Raw genomic sequence first — 20,587 nt, forward strand, 5'->3', positions numbered from 1 at the left:
ATGCTCATTCTTGTGAAATACAGTAAATAAATCACTCTAAGGAAATTACGTTTTTCAGCTCTATTTCTGCAGATGTTCTCTTAGCAAAAGCAATAAACCAGCGCCGCTACAAAAGGTGCTACAATTGCACAAGTAGCTACATCTCAAAATGTCTCATTGGCATTTGAAAATGCCTGACATATGTTAATGCATCAAAGAGGCCATTCACTTTCTATAGTAAGCAAAATGCTGGAATAAAGGAAGAGCTATGAGACCTAGCAGCACCATTTCACAAATGTGCACGTCTCTTAAAATATATTCCACTCTAGAATCAACTTGAGGACAATTTGGCAGGTTTTATTCAAAAGGAAAAAAAAGAAAACACTATCATTAGGGGACATGCATTTGAAATACAAAGGGATCAAGAATAAATATGAAATGTTTATGCTAAAATCTGTAAAAAGGAAGAACCTTGAAAGAATATCGTGCCAAGAGAAATACCTGAAAGCAGCATAAAGAACGCCACTGCTGAGCTGAACATACTAATTGCCTGGCTTCTCTGGCTTCAATACCTTCACAGCCACAGGACAAACATGTAGTGAGCACATAACTCGGAACTGCAAACTCATTCCAGGTCAGTGACATTGTATTGAAGACAATGGATCAGCATTATGGCCTAGCATCCAGCATTTGCAGTAGGAAAAAACAGAAGAGAGAGCCAACAGACCTCTGTCATCACTGGTGACCAGGGGTGGACTGACAACTCATGGGGCCCCCGGGCAATAGGGGATCATGGGACCCCTGTGTCCTTGCCCAAACTAAAAAAAGCCTATGAAAAAGGTACCAGGGGCATCTCATGGGGCCCCCTACTGACCTCGGGCCCTCGGGCAGTGCCCGAGTTTCCAAATGGTCAGTCCGCCCCTGGTGACTTTACAAACCAGTGGGCTTATCATCAAATGCATTGAATAGTGCAATGACTACATAATGCACAAAAACAATTTGCAGACACATGTAAAGTAGGTATTTCTTCATCTGGCTGTAGTAAATTGAAATCCAGTTGGAAAGGGAGGAGCAAAAATGTGAGCCCTGCTATCTATGGCCTTGATAAGGCCTGAAATTCTGTCCATGAAATCTGATATTGTGTTAGAAAATTCCAAACAGTGTGAAGAAATCACTACTCTGTGCCAAAGGAGAAGAGCCAGGACCTACTGGTCAGAAAGTGTGCCCTGAAAAAACAGCCACAGCCACAGGGAAGCAAATTAGAGTGAGTCCTGCTGCTCCCCGGCCCGATCTGTATCAGTGTATGTATGAGGTGGCCTCAACCCACACCGCACCCAAAAGCCAAGCTGACACATTTTACCCCGTCCACTGGGGCCTATTCATAGAGGTCCTCTGTAACTAAGCCCCATTGTGTGGGAAAAACACGTTCGAGGTTGTGGCTTGTGGAGCAGTGCAGGCTGAGGCCACCTCAAACATACACTTACATAGTTAGTCTGGCTGAAAAAAAAAGTCCATCCAGTTCAACCATTAAAAAAAAAAGTTCTAATCCTACACCCACAGTTGATCCAGAGGAAGGCAAAAAAATCCAGCAAAGCATGATCCAACTTGCTTCTGCAGGGGAAAAATTCCTTCCTGATTCCCTGAGAGGCAATCGGATATTCCCTGGATCAACTTTACCTATAAATATTAGTATCCAGTTATATTCTGTGTATCTAAGAAAGAATCCAGGACTTTTTTAAAGCAATCCACTGAGCTGACCAGAACCAACTCTTGAGGGAGTCTATTCCACATTTTCACAGCTCTCAACTGTGAAGAAACCTTTCCGTGTTTGAAGATTAAATTTCTTTTCCTCCAGATGTAAAGAGTGCCCCCTTGTCCTCTGTGATGACCTCAAGGTGAATAACTCTACACCCAGTTCACTATATGAACCACTGATGTATTTATACATGTTGATCATATCCCCCCTTAATCTCCACTTCTCCAGAGAGAATACATTCAGTTCCTCTAATCTTTCTTCATAGCTAATCTCCTCCATGCCTCTTATCAGTTTGGTTGCCCCTCTCTGTACTTTCTCCAGTTCCACAATGTTCACATAGGCTTTTATTGAGTTGTGTTCAAGGGGTTATGGCAAAAAGCACAAATGGCTCCAAAAATGTGGAGCAGCAGAGTGCATGAGACCTGAGGGGGTTTAGAAGATGAAAAGGCACCCTGGGCATGTTTAAAGGTTTCTGCCTTCTACTGAAAGCTAAAGCTACTGGCAGGCAGGATTAACAGGGGCATATTCCCCACCCTGGCTTTGACCTCCACAATGGGTTGAACTACATAGGTATCTTCATGGCAGCTGGTAGACCACAGCCCTGGATCAGTAAAACACCCTGCAGCTAATGTGCCAAGGAGATCACATACAGCAGGGATCCAGTGCATGTCAGCCATATTACAGCCTGACCCTGCTTATTCAATCCAGCAAGGTTCAGGCACGATCCCCCAAGGCTTTTCCGAGAAACCAACTGATTCAGGAACTGTGGTAGGAGCCACAAAAACTATGGTGCAGCAGGAATCTTGGTAGAAAAATCATCATCAGAGAGAGAAAACCCTCCATAGGAGGAAGGCAAGCTTTTATTAGTAGAGAGAAGAAGTCCATTACCTAAGGACACTAGTAAAAAACCAAGGCAAGCTGAGAGTGGGATGGGTAATATAGGGGGATGTCCCTGCAGCCTTCTCTTTTTGCCAATGTCCATTCACCTTAAAGTGCTACTAAACCCATGACCCTGTATTTATTATATCTGTTCTTCAGTATACAGAACATGGAATAGCAATTACTTAAGTAAATATAAACAGCTAACTGGCTTGTGACGTCTATCAGTGTCCAGCCGAACACTGGTTAATCTTGTAAGAGGAGTTTTCATTCTCTTCTGACTGTTCTTTGAGGCTGCATGACAACTGACCCTCTGTCTGGACAGTGCTGATTGGCCTGTACTGATCACATGCACCCTCCCAAAAGGAAAAAAAAAAAAAAAACTCTCCAGCATTACACACCACATAGAGCATGTGCAGAGTTGCCACTGGTGCTCTGTACTATGGCAGATGGATTGGAGAAGACAGGATCAAACAGCATTTTTATATATGTGGGGGATTAACCCCTTCGATTCCACAGTGAGTATAACAGGCATGCTGTACTACATATACAGACTGATTTTTATTGTTGTGGGTTTAGTAACACTTTAAGGCAGCTGCATACACCCAACGGTAATGATTACAGATCCTATGTCCTGTACTGTATGACTAAGAAACTCAAATATTCAAACACTTTAGTTTAAAGCAATCTACAATTACCCTTTACATCAAACATATTTACTTCATTTAGGCCCCTTCTAAATCTTTGCGCCCAAAAAGAAATGAGAATCACCAAAAATGTGACGTCACTGATTTAATATTATTTGGAGAGCATGCACAGGCCAGCGATCCCATAATGCTCGATAAACACATTGGCATGCTTCGGTAGTCACACACTGCAAACAAACTGAATACTAATAACACACGCTAATGATTATGGCTCCACTGGAACAATCAGGAAGGTCGTTTTAGGAAACCGCTTTATGAAGAGAAATCTAAAATCATCTCCATAGCAGAGCTTATACAAAACCCAAACCGGCTGGGGCAATGAGAGCCTCGGCAACAATCTAATGAGATTTCAGAGACGGGGGATAAAGGGCCACGAGTTATATCACTTCAGTGCTGCCCATGGCCGGGACCATGAAATGATACATTGTGCTTCTCATTTGTTACCTCCCAAATGAGAAAAATAAAAAAGCCAGTCATCCATAAGCTTAATAAACCAGGAACGACGGAGAGGAGACAGGAAGGTTAAAAGCTGTCAAGGAGGAAAAGCAGTACCCGGCCTCACCTGGAACTATATGTAACAAACGTAAATGGGTTAACTCTATCAGATCTGGGAAAAGGAGACTCCGCTTCTAAATACATTTTTATCTATTCTATTCTAATCCAAGACATCAACATAGGCAACTCTGTAAGCACTGCTGAACACTTATTTTTGTTGACACTTGTAAACGGACTTGAATTTTTACACTACACACTTTTTGTTATTACGGTGGTTCTAAATTTATTTTTTTAATCTAAAATAATGAACATGTTATGCTTACCTGCTCCGTGCAAAGCTATTGCACATAGAAATCCTTTACCTCCTCTTCTGGGGTCCCCCGCTGCTCCTTCCCTTCATGTGGGGCAGCACAGTGGCTAAATGGTTAGCACTTCCGCCTGGCAGTACTAGGGTCGCTTGTTCGAATCCCAACCCTGGCACCACCTGCCTGGAGTTTGCATGTTCTCCCTGCGACTGCGTGGGTTTCCTCCGGGTACTCCTGTTTCCTCCCACACTCCAAAGACATGCTGGTAGGTTAAATTGGCTCCTGTCTAAATTGTCCCTAGTATGTGTATGTATGAATGTGAGTTAGGGACCTTAGATTGTAGGGTTAGGGACTGATGGGAATGTACAATATATATGTAAAGCGCTGTGTAAATTGACAGCGCTATACAAGTACCTGAAATAAATAAATAATAAATAATGTGCCCCCATAGCAAGCTGTGTGCTGCTGAACAGGGTTGTGTGCATCCATAGACACACAGCTCAGTTTTGGCTTCACCCAACCCAAAGCCCCCCCCCTGCTCTCTGCTCACAGAATTCGACCGACAGCAGCAGGAGCCAATGCTGCCTTCATGTCCTGTGAGAGCAGGGAGAGAGGAGAGAACTGCTGCAGACAGACACAGCGCTGGATCAAGTGAGGACGCCAGTAAGTATTTAGGAAGGTGGGGGAGGTGATACAGCTACTGGGACTTTTTTGTACTTCAATGCATTATGGTAAAAAATATTTTGCCTTTAGAACTACTTTAATATCTGTGCTTTTGTGGAGTCTCAGATGATTCACACACAAGCAAAGTCACAAGTCAGGTATGCTTAACCCCTTAAAGTAAAACTAGGGTCCCATTAAAAAAATATGTGCTGCAGCAATTATCAGTGCATCTGGTAAAGTTTTCTCTGCTTTGTCCCGCATTCATACCACGCTCTTCTCATCAGGCCCTTTCGCCCTAGGAGTGCCCAAACTTCCAGCCAACAGTCCCTTGCTGCCCATGACACACAATGATATGATATAAGTGCGCTTCTTGTAAATTGGGATCAATCAACAAATCTTTAGAAACACCCATAATTCTGAAGGACAGACCTGCCACCCTGAGGACTACATTTGGGAACCATTAGCCGATATGGATGGAATAAATGAACCTAAATAATAATATACACAAACAATAAATGTAAAAAGCATCTTCCCTAATGCACAGCGCTCCATTATACGCACTGAGCACAGCGCGCCATATTCCAATCTACTGCCTGCAGTGTGAGTTTGGAGCCGGAGTGGAGGGAAGGAGTGATGTGTGACTATTAATATTCTGACAGTCACTAATTAGTGTGCAGGGTTGCTGTGTAGAAAATTAGCTCCAATTAGACAACACCAGTACTTTCAGGATGCAGAAGACTGAATTAATTTGACTTAATCCCCAGGTATTATTGTAACATCACACAAGTAATCAAAAACAGCATATCATTATTAAGAGACAGCACTGTGGCTTAATATTCTATTTAACTATTCGAGAAGAAACCTTCAGAAAATATCTTGGGAGGCCAATCCATCAAGATGTGAATTACTATTAAAGTAATGCCAACATAGAATATTAAAGACTAGAATGAATATAGTGAATAAATTAAAGAACAATTCCAGGTAAGTGGGAAAAGTATAGTCCAACTTTTATACTATGTGTTTAACATGAAACATGGTAGCATTCTCCAACCCCCACCTCAACCCCGTCTCCATTTTCCTGAATTCCGGAGTGCTTCTCCCTGCTCACAATGTGTTAGCTCAAGGATTTGTGAATGAGAAGTCCCATTTTCCACTATTGCAGAGGGATTTACAGACTGCCTCAGCACATGTGTGGTGACCTCCAGCCACATAACATGTATCTCTGTGTTCCTCTGGGGCTGGGAGTAAACCACACAGGAGCCCTTGTACTGCACCCTCAATGCACTGATTATGGTTGCAATGCCCTGCACATTGCAAAACTTTAATAAATGCACATTCTATTTCATCACAAGTGCATTTACAGGTGAAACTCGAAAAATTAGAATATCGTGCAAAAGTTCATTTATTTCAGTAATGCAACTTAAAAGGTGAAACTAATATATGAGATAGACTCATTACATGCAAAGCAAGATAGTTCAAGCCGTGATTTGTCATAATTGTGATGATTATGGCTTACAGCTCATGAAAACCCCAAATCCACAATCTCAGAAAATTAGAATATTACATGCAATCAATAAAACAAGGATAGTACACAGAACAATATCGTACCTCTGAAAAGTAGAAGCATGCATATGTGCTCAGTACTTGATTTGGGCCCCTTTTGAAGCAAATACTGCCTCAATGCAGCGTGGCATGGAAGCTATCAGCCTGTGGCACTGCTGAGGTGTTATGGAAGACCAGGATGCTTCAATAGCGGCCTTCAGCTCTTCTGCATTGTTCGGTCTCATGTCTCTCATCTTTCTCTTGGCAATGCCCCATAGATTCTCTATAGGGTTCAGGTCAGGCTAGTTTGCTGGCCAATCAAGCACAGTAATCCCACGGTCATTGAACCAGGTTTTGGTGCTTTTGGCAGTGTGGGCAGGTGCCAAGTCCTGCTGGAAAATGAAGTCAGCATCCCCATAAAGCTCATCTGCGGAAGGAAGCATGAAGTGCTCCAAAATCTCCTGGTAGACGGCTGCGTTGACCCTGGACTTAATGAAGCACAGTGGACCAACACCAGCAGATGACATGGCTCCCCAAATCAACACAGACTGTGGAAACTTCACACTGGACTTCAAGCATCTTGCAGTGTGTGCCTCTCCATTCTTCCTCCATACTCTGGGTCCTTGGTTTCCAAATGAGACGCAAAAGTTGCTCTCATCAGAAAAGAGGACTTTGGACCACTGAGCAACAGACCAGGTCTGTTTTTCTTTAGCCCAGGTAAGACGCTTCTGACATTGTTTGTTTGTCCAGGATCTGTCTGTGTGTGGTGGCTCTTGATGCACTGACTCCAGCCTCAGTCCACTCCTTGTGAAAGTCCCCCACACTTTTGAATGGCCTTTTCCTGACAATCCTCTTCAGGCTGCGGTCATCCTTGCTGCTTGTACATCTTTTTCTTCCACACTTTTTCCTTCCACATAACTTTCTATTAATGTGCTTTGATACAGCACTTTGGGAACATCCAACTTCTTTTGCAATTACCTTTTGAGGCTTTCCCTCCTTATGGAGGGTGTCAATGATGGTTTTCTGCACAACTGTCAGGTCAGCAGTCTTTCCCATGATTGCGATTCCTACTGAACCAGACTGAGACACAATTTACCGGCTCTGGAACCCTTTGCAGGTGTTATGGCTTAATTAGCTGATTAGAGTGGGACACTTTGAGCCTAGAATATTGCACCTTTTCACAATATTCTCATTTTCTGAGATTGTGGATTTGGGGTTTTCATGAGCTGTAAGCCATAATCATCACAATTATGACAAATCACGGCTTGAACTATCTTGCTTTGCATGTAGTGAGTCTATCTCATATTAGTTTCACCTTTTAAGTTGCATTACTGAAATAAATGAACTTTTGCACGATATTCTAATTTTTTCGAGTTTCACCTGTATATATATATTTTTTTTTTAAACAAAGGTGGTCTATGCCTTTAAGTCAGACAACAAACTGCTAAGAATGACTGAGAAGAGAATGTGGAATCCTGTCCATTTTTCAAGTATCTATATGTGTGGAGACAGAGGCCAGGTAAGAAGCTTATTTTGCACTCCCCTATAAAAGGTATCAGGCTCACAGAAATCTATTGATGTGGAAAAGGCCTTTGATAGGATTAGCTGGCAGTTTATGATCGCCACCCTTCGCTATTTGGGTATCAAAGGACCCTTCTTGAGAGCTATTACCCGCCTATACTCATCTCCTACTGCTTGTGTCAGAACACCATACGCTACCTCCCTTTCTTCTGCCATTTCTAACGGCACGTAACGGGGCTTAGCCTTATTCCCTCTCATTTTTGACTCGTGTATAGAACCTCTTATGGCCCATATCAGATTAAGCCCTGATATTCTAGGTATTACAGTCCATAATAAAGACTTTAAAATTTCTCTTAGCCGATGATGTCCTTTTAACGTTAACCCAACTGCACACGTCTTTTTCCAGCTTCCACAACAAATTACATTTCTATAGCTCTCTTTCTGGATATAAGCCTAACAATTCTAAGACTGAGGCTCTCCCTTTCAAAATATCCCATCAAACACTATAGCATTTATCTAAGTCCTACCATTACACGTGGAAAACCTCCTCATTGATATAATTAGGCATCAAATTGACTGCTTCTTATGATACACTATATAAAGAGAACTTTTCTTCGCTGGAGAACAATGTTGCTACTGCTACCCCTTTCTAAGTGGAATTCACACCATATCTCCTTTTTTGGCAGGATTGCAACCATAAAAATGGCCATTTTACTCATAACTCTGTACCTTTTCGAGACCTTACCGGTCCCCATTCCCTGATCCTTCTTCAAGAAACTTCAAACCACTTTGCTCAACTTACGGTAAAGGACACAGGATCACTAAATCTGTTGGACCCTGGTTTTGGATACGATGGTTTTGATTTTTTGCTATGTTTTCTGTGCCCGAATGATTCTATGTACAAGCCTCATCGTTGACCTTTTGATCTATTCTTTGAAAACCTAACTTTGAAAATTGTCAGTTTTCTCATAGCTTAGGTCAAGGAACAGAGCACACAACCCAACTAGCAAGGGATTCCCTTACAAATATTTTAGAATTATTAACTGTCAAAGCTGAGGCACCAATCCAACATTGAGGACTTCCACTGGCTGACCTACCGCAGTGTTGCTACTTCCAAAGCAGGTCTTTGTATCTGATATTGCACAGGTCTGCCCTACCCTGCAACTAGAACGCCTTCTAGGAATCACAAAGTGGCAAACTGCAATGGTTGATGGAAGCCCTGATTGTAGAATCAACTGGTCATCCTGACATACTCACTTTACATATGAATAAAATCAGGTGATGGACTGGAACCATTATGTAATGCTTTTTCAAAAAAAGTGGAAAAATGTGCTTATGTCAAAAATACTCATCATCACCAACTTCCGCTCCCACCCTTGCCGCTTCAGGAACCTTAATGGCTCAACACTTGTGCAAATGAGGGGAAACTCTTGGTGGAGCATTTCTGTCTATAGAAAACCAAGGCCCCACTCTGAGCTAGGAAAGGGAATGGAGATTTCCATTAAATATAAAGTGAGATGTACTGGTTATTAGAAGTTTTCCTTTAAGTGAAAATGTTTGCTCTTCTCGGGAAAGGATTTAGCACAACAAACATTCTGGAGGGGCCCAGACAAGAGATAGAGGAGCTACAAATTACACTGAGGCCAAAATCCTTGACATAAAGAAGAAAAGGCAGATCTGACTAGGGTAGGCAAGATGTACAGTACGTACAATCCTGTTCTGGACAAACTCAAACTTGCATAAAGTATAAATGAGTTTCTGAGGTTGCAGGTTGGCCCAAAGTCATCAGGAGGCCACCATTCTGTGTGACACAAGGCATACAATATACAGAGGCTGCTGTACCCCAGCAAAAAGGGGGTACCCCACTACCCCAGGAGTACTCATGCATCAGCCGATTGAAAAAAAAAAAGTGCTGAATCACAAAGGGTGCATATAAGTGAAAGCTTTCTGACCAAATCATTGCAGACAGAGAAGCAAACTGCTCCCACAAACTGAGGTTGTTGCTAAAAAAGATCTTTTTCCTTAGTGCTGATGTGTGGATCAGTGCGTGTCATAGAGTTGCTTTGGAGTATTATGCCTGACCCCATTGAAGAATGGCATCAATGTACCTGGTCGGGTGCTGACACTCCAGATTCTGTAACAAATGCCACATATAAAATATTCATCAGCCTGTACAATACAACAGTCTTTTAGCCACTATCATTAGATAGGAACAGGGGATCTGTCACAGCCCTGATTCCAAAACTCTGCAAGGAATCCCTTGATATACTGGCCTGACCAGAATTGCAGAGTTTTGGACCATCGTAGGGATAACACCAGCATACTTAAAGAATAAGTTCTCTTTTGGAGCATGTTACATATTACACCCATATTTAGGTTGTAACATGTAATCTCCTCCAGCCCTCACCCCCCCAATCCCCCTTCCCTGTTACAGCAGACAGGGGATCCTCTCCCCCGCAGACACTGTCACATTTTATCATTAAATCACCACGCCTGCACAGCTGCTTCACTCATTATCTGTGAATGAAAAAGCTACAAGTCCCATCTGCCACTGCAGCAGAGGGCTTGTAGTTCTCAATGAGTTACAAGGGCACTGATGAGCGTCCTCATAATTCACTGACACTTTCACTAGCTTTCTAACAGAAATCCCATTAAGAGGTACAGGCAGAATGCAGGAGTAAGTGTCTACAGGAGCCTGACACTGATCCCAGGTGAAATGCTTTGCAGGCTTCTGTGGAAAAAAACATAAATGGTAATTTTTTATACTGCAAAAATATGTACATTTATCTTTTTTTTTTTCCATAAAAGGTGAATTTAGCATTTAAAGAACCTATGCTCATTGATTAACTTGAGAGATTTTCAGGAACTTTCAACTTGCCTGATTTTTCTTAGCAATGTGTGGAAAGGCCGAAAGAGTTCCGACATGTCTTCTGCTTTGCGTTCAAGGTTTAGAGGTCCTTCAGAGTAAACAACAAGCCCACTGTAAATGAAACAAGACAGACAAAATTTGGGGTCAATGGTTATTGTTGATTTTTATTATATGTATACAGTCTTTGTTTTACATATAAAAAAGAAAAAAGCCAAAAATCTCAAAGCAATATGAGTGACCTAAAAAAGTACTATGGCTGTATTTTGTCCAACTGAAACCTCCGAGTTATCCATGCTACATTTTAGTTCTGTAACTAAACTGCAGTTTTAGCTGGAGATAACATAACTAATTATTTTACTAATTGCTGCAACTTTAGTCGGCTGAGCATCGGTCAGCCATTCACAGGAAGGCTTATATTTTTCTCAATTAATAGAAGGCATCCTATGATTGGCTGAGCTGGAAAAGCACGCTAATGATTTCACAATCTGGCTCAGCCAATCAGAGAGAGACATGTATTCAGTGATAAAATACAAGGCTTCCTATAAATGGATGAGCAAAGCACAGTCCGATTTTGTTTCAATAGCTGAATACTGTATGAAGCTGATGATACATGCAGTTTATACAGCACTGACAGTTGACAGCTTGGCCCAAACCAACTATTTAAAGTGAAAGTAAACAGAGTCAGGCCTTCATGACCAAGGGTAAAACAAACCTTAACCCCCCGACCCAAGTTTGTAACTTTGATGTGTTAGTAAAACTGTATCAATGATTGCAACTACTTTGTGCATCCAGGTGGATTATACCTTGTTTTTTTTCAAAACAACTTGGGCTTTCTTCTTTTGGTGGTAATTTTTTTTCTATCGAAGGAAAACTAGCTGAAAAATATCTTTTTTTTTTTAAATAAAAAAATCAGATGTATATTTTTTGCTGTTACTGTTACCATAACTTACCACCAAAGACTATCGCAGCGATATCACATATGTGTATATTTGTTGTTTGTACCCGTATTCGGGCGCAAAAAAAACTGCATATTTTGCTTTTTGTATCCTACCTAAAAAATTCAGTGACTGTCATAATAATTACCATACACACCTAGTGCATTATAAACAAAATATATACTCAAAACAAATTCATATACAATAACTCACCAAGTATAAAACATTCCCTAAATCACACTATTGATATCTCTGTATGTGACCAACACCATTTCCCCTATAACCTTTTTGACACTTTTGCTCTAAATTAAATTTCATGCTTTATTCAGATATTACGAATATACCGTGTTTTATTATCCCATACCTAGTAACCTCTCTCTAATTGTAGAGGAACCACCTATGTATTAATCAACCACTTATCCCATATTTTGAATACATTTGCCTGGGTTGCCTTCTATGTTGGTATAACATATGTTCTTTTTGTACGATTTCATTTACTGCGTTAACCCACATGGGAGTGAGTTGTGGGGGGTCTTGGATATCTATCTCTGCGCAATAAGTTTTCAAGATACAAACAGACGAACAATCGCCGTGCAAACCTGCGATGGAAACAATTCTCTCTCCAGCCCTCCCAAAATACATACCTTGGGATCCCTCGGGATACTAATGCTAAATATCCTATTAATCGTGTCCAGTACCTGACCAATTTAGGGCACCTCCACATGTGTACTAATGTACCCTCTTCAAGTTAATATCGTTGACATAGCGGAATGTCTCTCCTATGCCAACTAAAGTTTTTGGGGAGTTCAATATGAACAATGTATAATAAACTGGGTAAATTCTGTGACTCAGACCGGGACACTTGTCCAACGCTATCAAGATCATCAGTCCATTCCTCATCATTTAGATGACCAATATCCATTTGCCACTGCATCCTACATCTCACTGATATTGCTTTTGATGTTTTCTGCAACAATGCCCTATAAACCAGTTATTTGACCTCTCTTAGAAGTTGCAGTTATAATCTGATTAAGAATTACAGGTATTGTATAAACCCACTGTGTCAATTTAGACTGTTTGAATTGCGTGTCTAAGATGCAGGTAATGAAAGAAACATTTGGTAGATACCCTTGATACCAATTTTAAAAATGCATTTTTTTTAAACTTACTTAAAACATGCTGACCCTGACCTTTGACCCTTACCTTGACCCTAACACTATCCTTGACACTGACCTAGATCAAACCTTGATCTAGCTATTTTTTTTCCTAATTGTTCAATTTGTATTTATTTATTTTTAACACACTTGTTTTACATCTCTCTCCTTTACAGAGAGAAAGAAACAAAGCTTCTTTCTCTCCATTCAGAAGAGAAAGCAAACACATGGGCAGGCTGTACAGTGACTGATCACTGATAGCCAATCGGAAGCTGTTTCAGCAATAGGGTGCCCGGGAACCAGGAGTCCTGGGAGCGCACTGTGCAGGGTGCTTCCAGCACAGACACAGGAACACATATATACAGCGCCGAGGTTTAAATCCCACCTCCTAGATGCTACATACATGTTAATGGGTCCTTATGAGGTTAAACGTATAAAATAAACAAAAAAAATAAATAAATGCTGTGCAACATACCTGTATATATATTTTTACAATCACAAAATACTTAAGCACTTGGGTTTTTAAGGCACCAGGTATCAAACAATGACAACCACATATCAACATATATAATTTTATTAGTACACAACATAAAAATATTTTTTGTTTTATAGATTGAACTATGCAATCTGATGTGTACTTCTCCTAATGAAGTGGCTTAGACCACAAAATGCATAGAGCTCATCGATGACCCTCTTTCTTCTCCCTCTTTGCATTGAATTCATTTGTTTATAGCACTGTGTATGGTCCATTTAAGGACAGAGCAGTTGGTTATCTTGACTTCCAATTGTAATAAGATTGGATAAGGCTGGATATTTGTTTTGGGTACACCTGTATCAATAATTCAGAATCTATTCCCATCTTTTTATATTATGTACTAATAAAATTATATATGTTGATATGTGGTTGTCATTGTCTGATACCTGGTGCCTTAAAAGCCCAAGTGCCTAAATATTCTGTGATTGTAATAATAGGGTGTGGCACCTCCTATACCATCCATGTTTTGAATATATGTATATTTTAATTATCCATACTTACCACACAATGGCTAGTCGAGGGATTGTAAACATTAATGCTGGTTCATAATCATCAATCATGTCTTGTGTGAGGTATCCAAGCTTTAAGGCTCTGTGAAGAGGAATTTTGCAGAATTAGGCATCATAAAAACAAGGCCAAATTACTGCTAGACAAGCGCACTCTAATTTAGCAATGTGTGCCAAGTATTGAGTAACTGCAGGCAAGTCAATTCAATCTGTGGGTGGGTAATGCTAGCAAAGAAACACTGCAACTGAGCTCAGGGCATCTTCATTTACCTTTCATTTGTTTCATATAATTTGTTATGCAGCAGATTCTATACCATGGAAATGCATCCTCATGTCAGATCACACAAAGCCCTCAATATAGTGAGCTTAGAGAGTAGACAGTGCTTGTGCCAGTGAATACACTAGTCTGTGTGTCAACAGGTCCAGAAGATGTGAATACTGGAATCTATAGGATTTTGACCAGGAAGAAAATGTTTAAGACTTGGTTCACACTCCTGCGACCTAAACGTATCACGGCTTACGGTGCAACTTTGCTGGTGACATCCTGGCGATTTGCTGGTGACCTGATGCCATTTGAGTACGACTTTGATGCGTGGATTTCATGCCATGCGACTTTCTCTTGGTAATCTTCCTGTAATGTCGGATCCAAATCACATCAATACAGATGAGGATACAACCTGGAGATGACTTCCATTAAAGTCTATGGGCACAAGTCGGGTAGAAGCCGCCTTGAAGTAGTACAGGAACCTTTTCTAAAGTTGGAGCGACTTCAGTAGTACTAATCAAGACAGTTCCCATTGACTAACATGGGATTTCACATGTCATGCGACCTGGGGTTTCACAAGTCAGATCCCAATACGCGGCAGTGTGAACCGAGTCTAAAAGGTGCTATATACTCTAAATGAAAAAATATAAACGAGTGCAAAAAAAATACATAAATGTTTATGTTCCACACTAATACATTACACATAAATAAAAGAACATTCACAATAATGTGCTTTACAGTATGCTAATAATGGTCACAGGTACGGAGCTAATATTAGAGCTACTTTTTGACTGATAGTATTCCAGGTGTATATGATGGATACTAAGAAGTCCCTCATTGATATGAGCATATAGCAAACCTTTCAGGTCAAAAATGTTTTTCTGCCAACACCAATCCTTCAGCCTTCACAGGCAGCCCGCAAGTACCTTCACTAATCACAAGTCCTGTTGTGTGTGCTCAGGGGGCCCCTATCCCGGGGTGTATACTAAAAAGTAGAATTCATCTAAAACTCCGAGCTCAAGGTTCCCAAAACCTTGGGCCATTGCTTAAACCACATCCAAACACAAATATGGTGCAGGAATTAGTTTTCTCTCTTTTTTTTCAAGGCTTTTTCCCTTATCTTCACCTGTAATAAATAAAACACCTGCAAATAAAACACTAAGAGGGAGAGTTACTAAAACCAGTGCACCCAGAATTCAGTGCAGCTGTGCATAGTAACCAATCAGCTTCTAACTTCAGCTTGTTCAATTAAACTTTTGACAATAAAACGTACAAGCTCATTGGTTAGTATGCACAGCTGCAACAGATTTTGTGTGCACCGGTTTTAGTACATCTCCACCTTCTTGTCCTAGGGTGGCTACACTCACTCCTCCGTTGCATCTATAGGAGGGAGCTATGCTTGTCACCGAGGCTCAAATGTTACTGGCCAGCAGTATCTGCATGAGCAATCAAGATATCTTATCATGATTGCTCCTGCAGATACTTCTAGCCAGTAATTTTTCCAATCCAGCAATCAGCTTCCCTGCATAGACCAAGAAAGGAAGTCTTACGTCCTGATGAAGGGGAGTTCCTTTGAACCCCGAAACGCATTGGCTGTGTTTTGTTTTCTTTTTTGCACAATACAAATAAATTTATGTGGACTCTTATCTTTTGGCCTGACTCTCCTTCCATGTATGCATCTTCTTTGCTGGGGTACCCACTGGAGGGTATCCTTGTCTGTCATGAACAGCCTAATCTTAGCCAATGGGCTTTTAAAATGTTTTTGGCCTCTCACCACTTTGTATAAACGCATACCAAAGTCCCAGTACCTCTTTGATGGGTTTTTTTCCCCATTGGAGCCTGTATAGAACAAATAGCAGTATTCTGTAACTGCTATAGACTACCCCCACCCCAACCCCCAGTTTCCCTGAACCAAACAAACTGGAAACCTGTATTCTGCAATAACTGGAACTTAATGAAATATTTGAATACCACTTAAATGCTATGAATCTAAAGATTAAGTTTAGCTAAAATCAAGAACATAAACATCAGCACAAGGGACATAACTTACAGTTAGTATGATTTTCCTTTGAGATGATTCTTCTTTTAGGAGAAATCTTCAGTTGTGCTTTTTCCACACACACCCCCACCACCATAATCTTCCAGTGTGGCGGGGGTTGTTACAAATAGAGGGCTATCAGGAGCTCTTATCAAGAGAGTATGCCTGCCCTTTCCTGCCACATCCACCATTCACCAGTGCTACTGCTTATGTGAACAACACAGGATCTAGAAATGGAGGGGGCAGAGCTATCAATCATCCACCCATCCTCTCTTCATAGATCCTGTGTCATTCATACAATATGTACACCTTTTATGAATGGAGAATCTGTCAGGAAAAGGCAGGCATAATCAAGCGTTCTTGATGTGAACTCCTGGCAGCCTGTTCATTGAATTAACCCCCACTACAATGGAAGATTATGGTGGCAGGGTGTGGGGGGTTGATGCAGGGTGTGGAGTTTTAGGCATATGTCTTCTAAAAGAAGAAGAATTAGCACAAAGGACACATCATACTAACTGCAAGTTATGTCCCTTGTGCTGATTTTTATGTTTTTGGTTTTAGCTAAACTTAGGCTTTAAAGTCGAACTGTTGTAAACTTTAGGTCACATGAAATGGATCAGGAACACCACATAGCATCTGGCTTCCAGGAGCATTTTGGGCATTTCTACTCATACGGGACCATTGGAAGCATGGTTTGCAGAGCTGCTAATCTCTTAGAGACCATTAATGAGACCTCTGCACTCAAGTTTCTATAGGCATTATGAGGAGGGGTCCAACTCTCCCTGATGGATTTCTTCAGGCTTTTTTAGGTTATGGAGAATGCAACAGTATAAACAAAACTGGCGATCGATCTTCTGGTTGGAGTATCCAAGACATACATGATATCAGGGACTTACTCAGCCTACCAGGCACCATCTATAAACAAAGAGAACAATCTCTTTTGCCAGGACTGGCTCTTTAAATAAGCCAGAATGTGAAGCGGCTCTAGGTAGTGTAATAGACTTCTGTCACAAGCCAGGAAGATGACTCTACTGAGAGCCCCAGATAATGCTCACTGCTCAGTATCAGCAGCCAAAGCTCTGCTCAACTTAAGGAGGATTAAATCTCTCTTTTTTGAATGGACAATCTACTTCAATGGGTAACACACAAAGCATGAAAATGTAAATCAGCTTTTCTGCCAGGAAATAATTCAATTACAATGACATCATAAACCTCCACAGAGAAGGATTTGATAAATCTGCAGGTCAGCGCGGTGCGTCCGATAATAACGTTTTACATTTGGATGCCTATTCCAACATTTGATTTTATTCTTTACCAGAGGGAATTTTAATTAATGGCTTAAGTTGGGAGATCAGCAGAGATGATGCTATATATTCCGTAATCACCATGCTGGAAATATTTTGGATTTTCATTTGACACAAGCAAATTCACAGTACATTAATTAAGACCTTAGGAGGATCTCAGTGGTCCTGAAAGAGGAAAAAAAATAAAAATAAAAAGACACTACCTCAAAGACAAGGTGATATTAAAGAGGAGTTACCAAACCATAGAAGAATATCAAAGAACCATTGTTACGGTGAGAAAAATAACCAAATTACCTACGCCCAAAGTTATAATAAATGACTTCAATGTTATAATGAAAAGTATAGTGTGCAAAAATTCAACTACATACATTTTACATATTTGTAGAAAGTGTACAAACATTTATAGTTAAAGTCTTTATCAGTGGCTCTCAACGTATGAGCTAAAGGGGGCCTCAAATGCAGCCCCTGATATCACCAAAGGGCAACACAAAATGTTTAATAAATAATGTTTGAAAGGACTATCAGAAACTGCAGAACTAACAGAGGGAATGAGGGCCATAGAGCATGTACATTTATATATGCTGCTGAAGACAATATGAAACGTTGAGCATGTTACATGAGGCTAGTAGAGGTTGATTTTATTTCCCTGGTCAATGTTCCCTCTACAAATGGCTGAGGTCCAAGGGCTGGACATCAAATTACAAAGGGCCACTTGAGGGCCTTGGGCTGCAGGTTGGGCAACAGGGGTCTATATAATAAAATGCCTTTGTTTTTCCACCTCTGTGTGCTATATCCCCTGAATGGGTAAAGGAGGCTTACCAGACGATATTGACCCCTTATACGTATATGGGTCTTATAACACTTTTCAATGTGGTCACTATCTGTGGTGGGTCCACCTAGCGGAATTGGGGAAGTCCCTGGGGAACCCACCATAGATAGTGACCACACTGAAAAGCATTAGAAGACTCATTTACATATAAAGGGTCAATAAATTTTAGGAAGCCTTCTTTACCCATTCAGGGGATACAGCACACAGAGGTGGAGACACAAAGGCATTTGATCATATAGACTTTAAATATAAATGCTTGCACACTTTACAATATTTATGAAAATTGTGCACTTTTTGTACACTATATTGGGAGTTATTTTTCACTAAAACATTATCACTTTTGGTGCAGGTGATTTTCGTTCACAGAAGCACTGGTTTGTCGATATTCTTGTATAGTATCTAATCTTCCCCTGAAAGCACAAAATTCTAGGCCTGTTTCACATGGCAATTACCTGAATACACCAGATTCCAGTGCTAAGCTAATCAGTGGATTTTTTTTTTCAATTCTTTTTATTTTTCGTAGGTGACAGGACAACCATGTATACAGCACTACATAGAACACATACAGCAATAAGGCATATCAGGCATAAGAGATATGAGACTAGTAGTCAGCACTAAAGCCAGGATATATCAAGGAGGAAGGCTCCAGAAGATAATCTAGGTCACTTGCGGGGTGAACAAAAAGCCCCCGATATAAATTGATTTTTAATATTGCAAGAACAAAAAAAAAAATTTGAAAAAAGGGGCAAGGGGTGGGAGTAGGAAAAAGGAGGAAAAAAAAGGAAAAGTGGAGGGAATGACTAGAATAGGGGTCCCCTATTCTGATGTCTATGAGGGGGGCTTCCATTAGGTGGTCCTTAAAGGGAACAGAAAATTGAAACTGAAGCCAATACAACCACATCTTATGGGCCAATTCTGCCCACGATTCCTAAGCGTGGAAAACAAAGTATGTGCCATTCATCCTAAACAGCACCCCAAATGCAAAGTGCTTTTGCCAAGATTGTCGCACAACAAAATGGGCAATAATTGCGGCAAAATATGCACGTAAAATCGCAGCTGGCTCAGGGCCAAAATTTGGTCCCTGAGGTTCTTTGGCATGAGAAACGTACATCGGGCAGCCCAATCAAGTGAATGGGTTGCCCAATGGGTGTGAATTGTGCTTCTGAAATTGCTAGCAGGAACCTGTGTTTCCTCTACGTGATGTGTTAACAGGGTCCTAAGGTCCTCTGCAATGTTCATCTAATAGTCACGTGTAAGTAGGTGCTAACATTATTTTGTGGGAAGTTGGCTAATTTCGCAGGCTGCCCAGGTGGGAAGAGGTTAAGCCAGTCTCTGCTTTTTCCCAGGCATTTCTGGGCTCTTACCTCCACCCCATGTTTCTATAAAAAGGGGGAAGGCTCTGCTCAGGGTCGCTCTCTCTGCCATGGCCACATGGGAAAGAGATCAAGAGGCTTAGCCAGAAGGATGTAACCGACAGCAAACCGCAAACCACCCTCAGAAGAATCCACCTGGATCAGGACTCTTCCACTTTTTGGACTAAATACTTGGGGAAGGTATGCATGGGGCAGCCCAAGAAGTTAGTTAGGGTGAGAATGTTGCTACAACTTGGACTGTAAAGTTTATGTATGTTCAGTAAAGATATTACTCATTCAAATACCTGGTCTGAAGTTACTACAAAGGGGTGCATGGTGATATTTGGCATATTGTAAACAACAGGGCCTGTTAACTGCACACTGGGTGAAGAGGAGGACACGCGGTTGCTAAAGGTAACCTACCTAGGGGAATGACATGACAGCACTGAAACAGTACTGGGGCAGGGGGTGACGGGTTCTCTGTGTAGCAAGGGGAGAGGTTTGCGATTTCCCTCCGTAGCGGTAAATGCCCCAGGTAACCAGGACTGAATCCACATGGTGGAGACATTAGGGACCCAGCCGCAGGTAGGGGAGGAGTTAACCAAGTCTCCTGGCTCCTGCCCCTGCCAAGAGCCCCCATAGCAACCAATTTGCTCTGTGAGCACTCTGGCATGCTTGCACCTGAGCCGGCTCTGTGTGTCTACACAAAGCACAGCATGGCTAAGGCAAGCCCCCCTTCCCCCCGTTCTCTCCTCACTGGCCGTAACTGACAGCAGGAGGACCAAATAGCTCACACTGCTGCCTCTCTGTCCAATGAGGGGAGAGAGAGCCGAGAGAGACGCTGCTTTCGTGTACATTGCTGTATTGAGAATTTTAGGGTGGGCTGAGGGGGAATGGGGGGGGGCTGCTTACAGAAGATTTTTTACCTTTATCTCTGGTTCACATCAGTGCGA

General features: G+C 41.4%; 1 protein-coding gene across 4 annotated transcripts in view; it reads right to left on the bottom strand.

The window, feature by feature from the left end:
- The window catches only part of ZFYVE28 (zinc finger FYVE-type containing 28), a 371,188-nt gene that overhangs the window by 107,545 nt on the left and 243,056 nt on the right, over positions 1 to 20,587 (bottom strand). For all 4 annotated transcript variants that reach the window (XM_089691531.1, XM_089691530.1, XM_089691528.1 and 1 more), the window contains exons 6-7: positions 13,842 to 13,931; positions 10,726 to 10,827 (exon numbers count right to left, since the gene is read on the bottom strand). In XM_089691531.1, coding sequence (XP_089547657.1) covers positions 10,726 to 10,827; positions 13,842 to 13,931 — 192 coding nt within the window. The remainder of the gene's footprint in view (positions 1 to 10,725; positions 10,828 to 13,841; positions 13,932 to 20,587) is intronic.

Source organism: Staurois parvus, unplaced genomic scaffold (assembly GCF_062004578.1).
Source record: "Staurois parvus isolate SC_StPar_1 unplaced genomic scaffold, SC_StPar_1.0 ptg000564l, whole genome shotgun sequence".
Classification (NCBI taxonomy): domain Eukaryota; kingdom Metazoa; phylum Chordata; class Amphibia; order Anura; family Ranidae; genus Staurois; species Staurois parvus.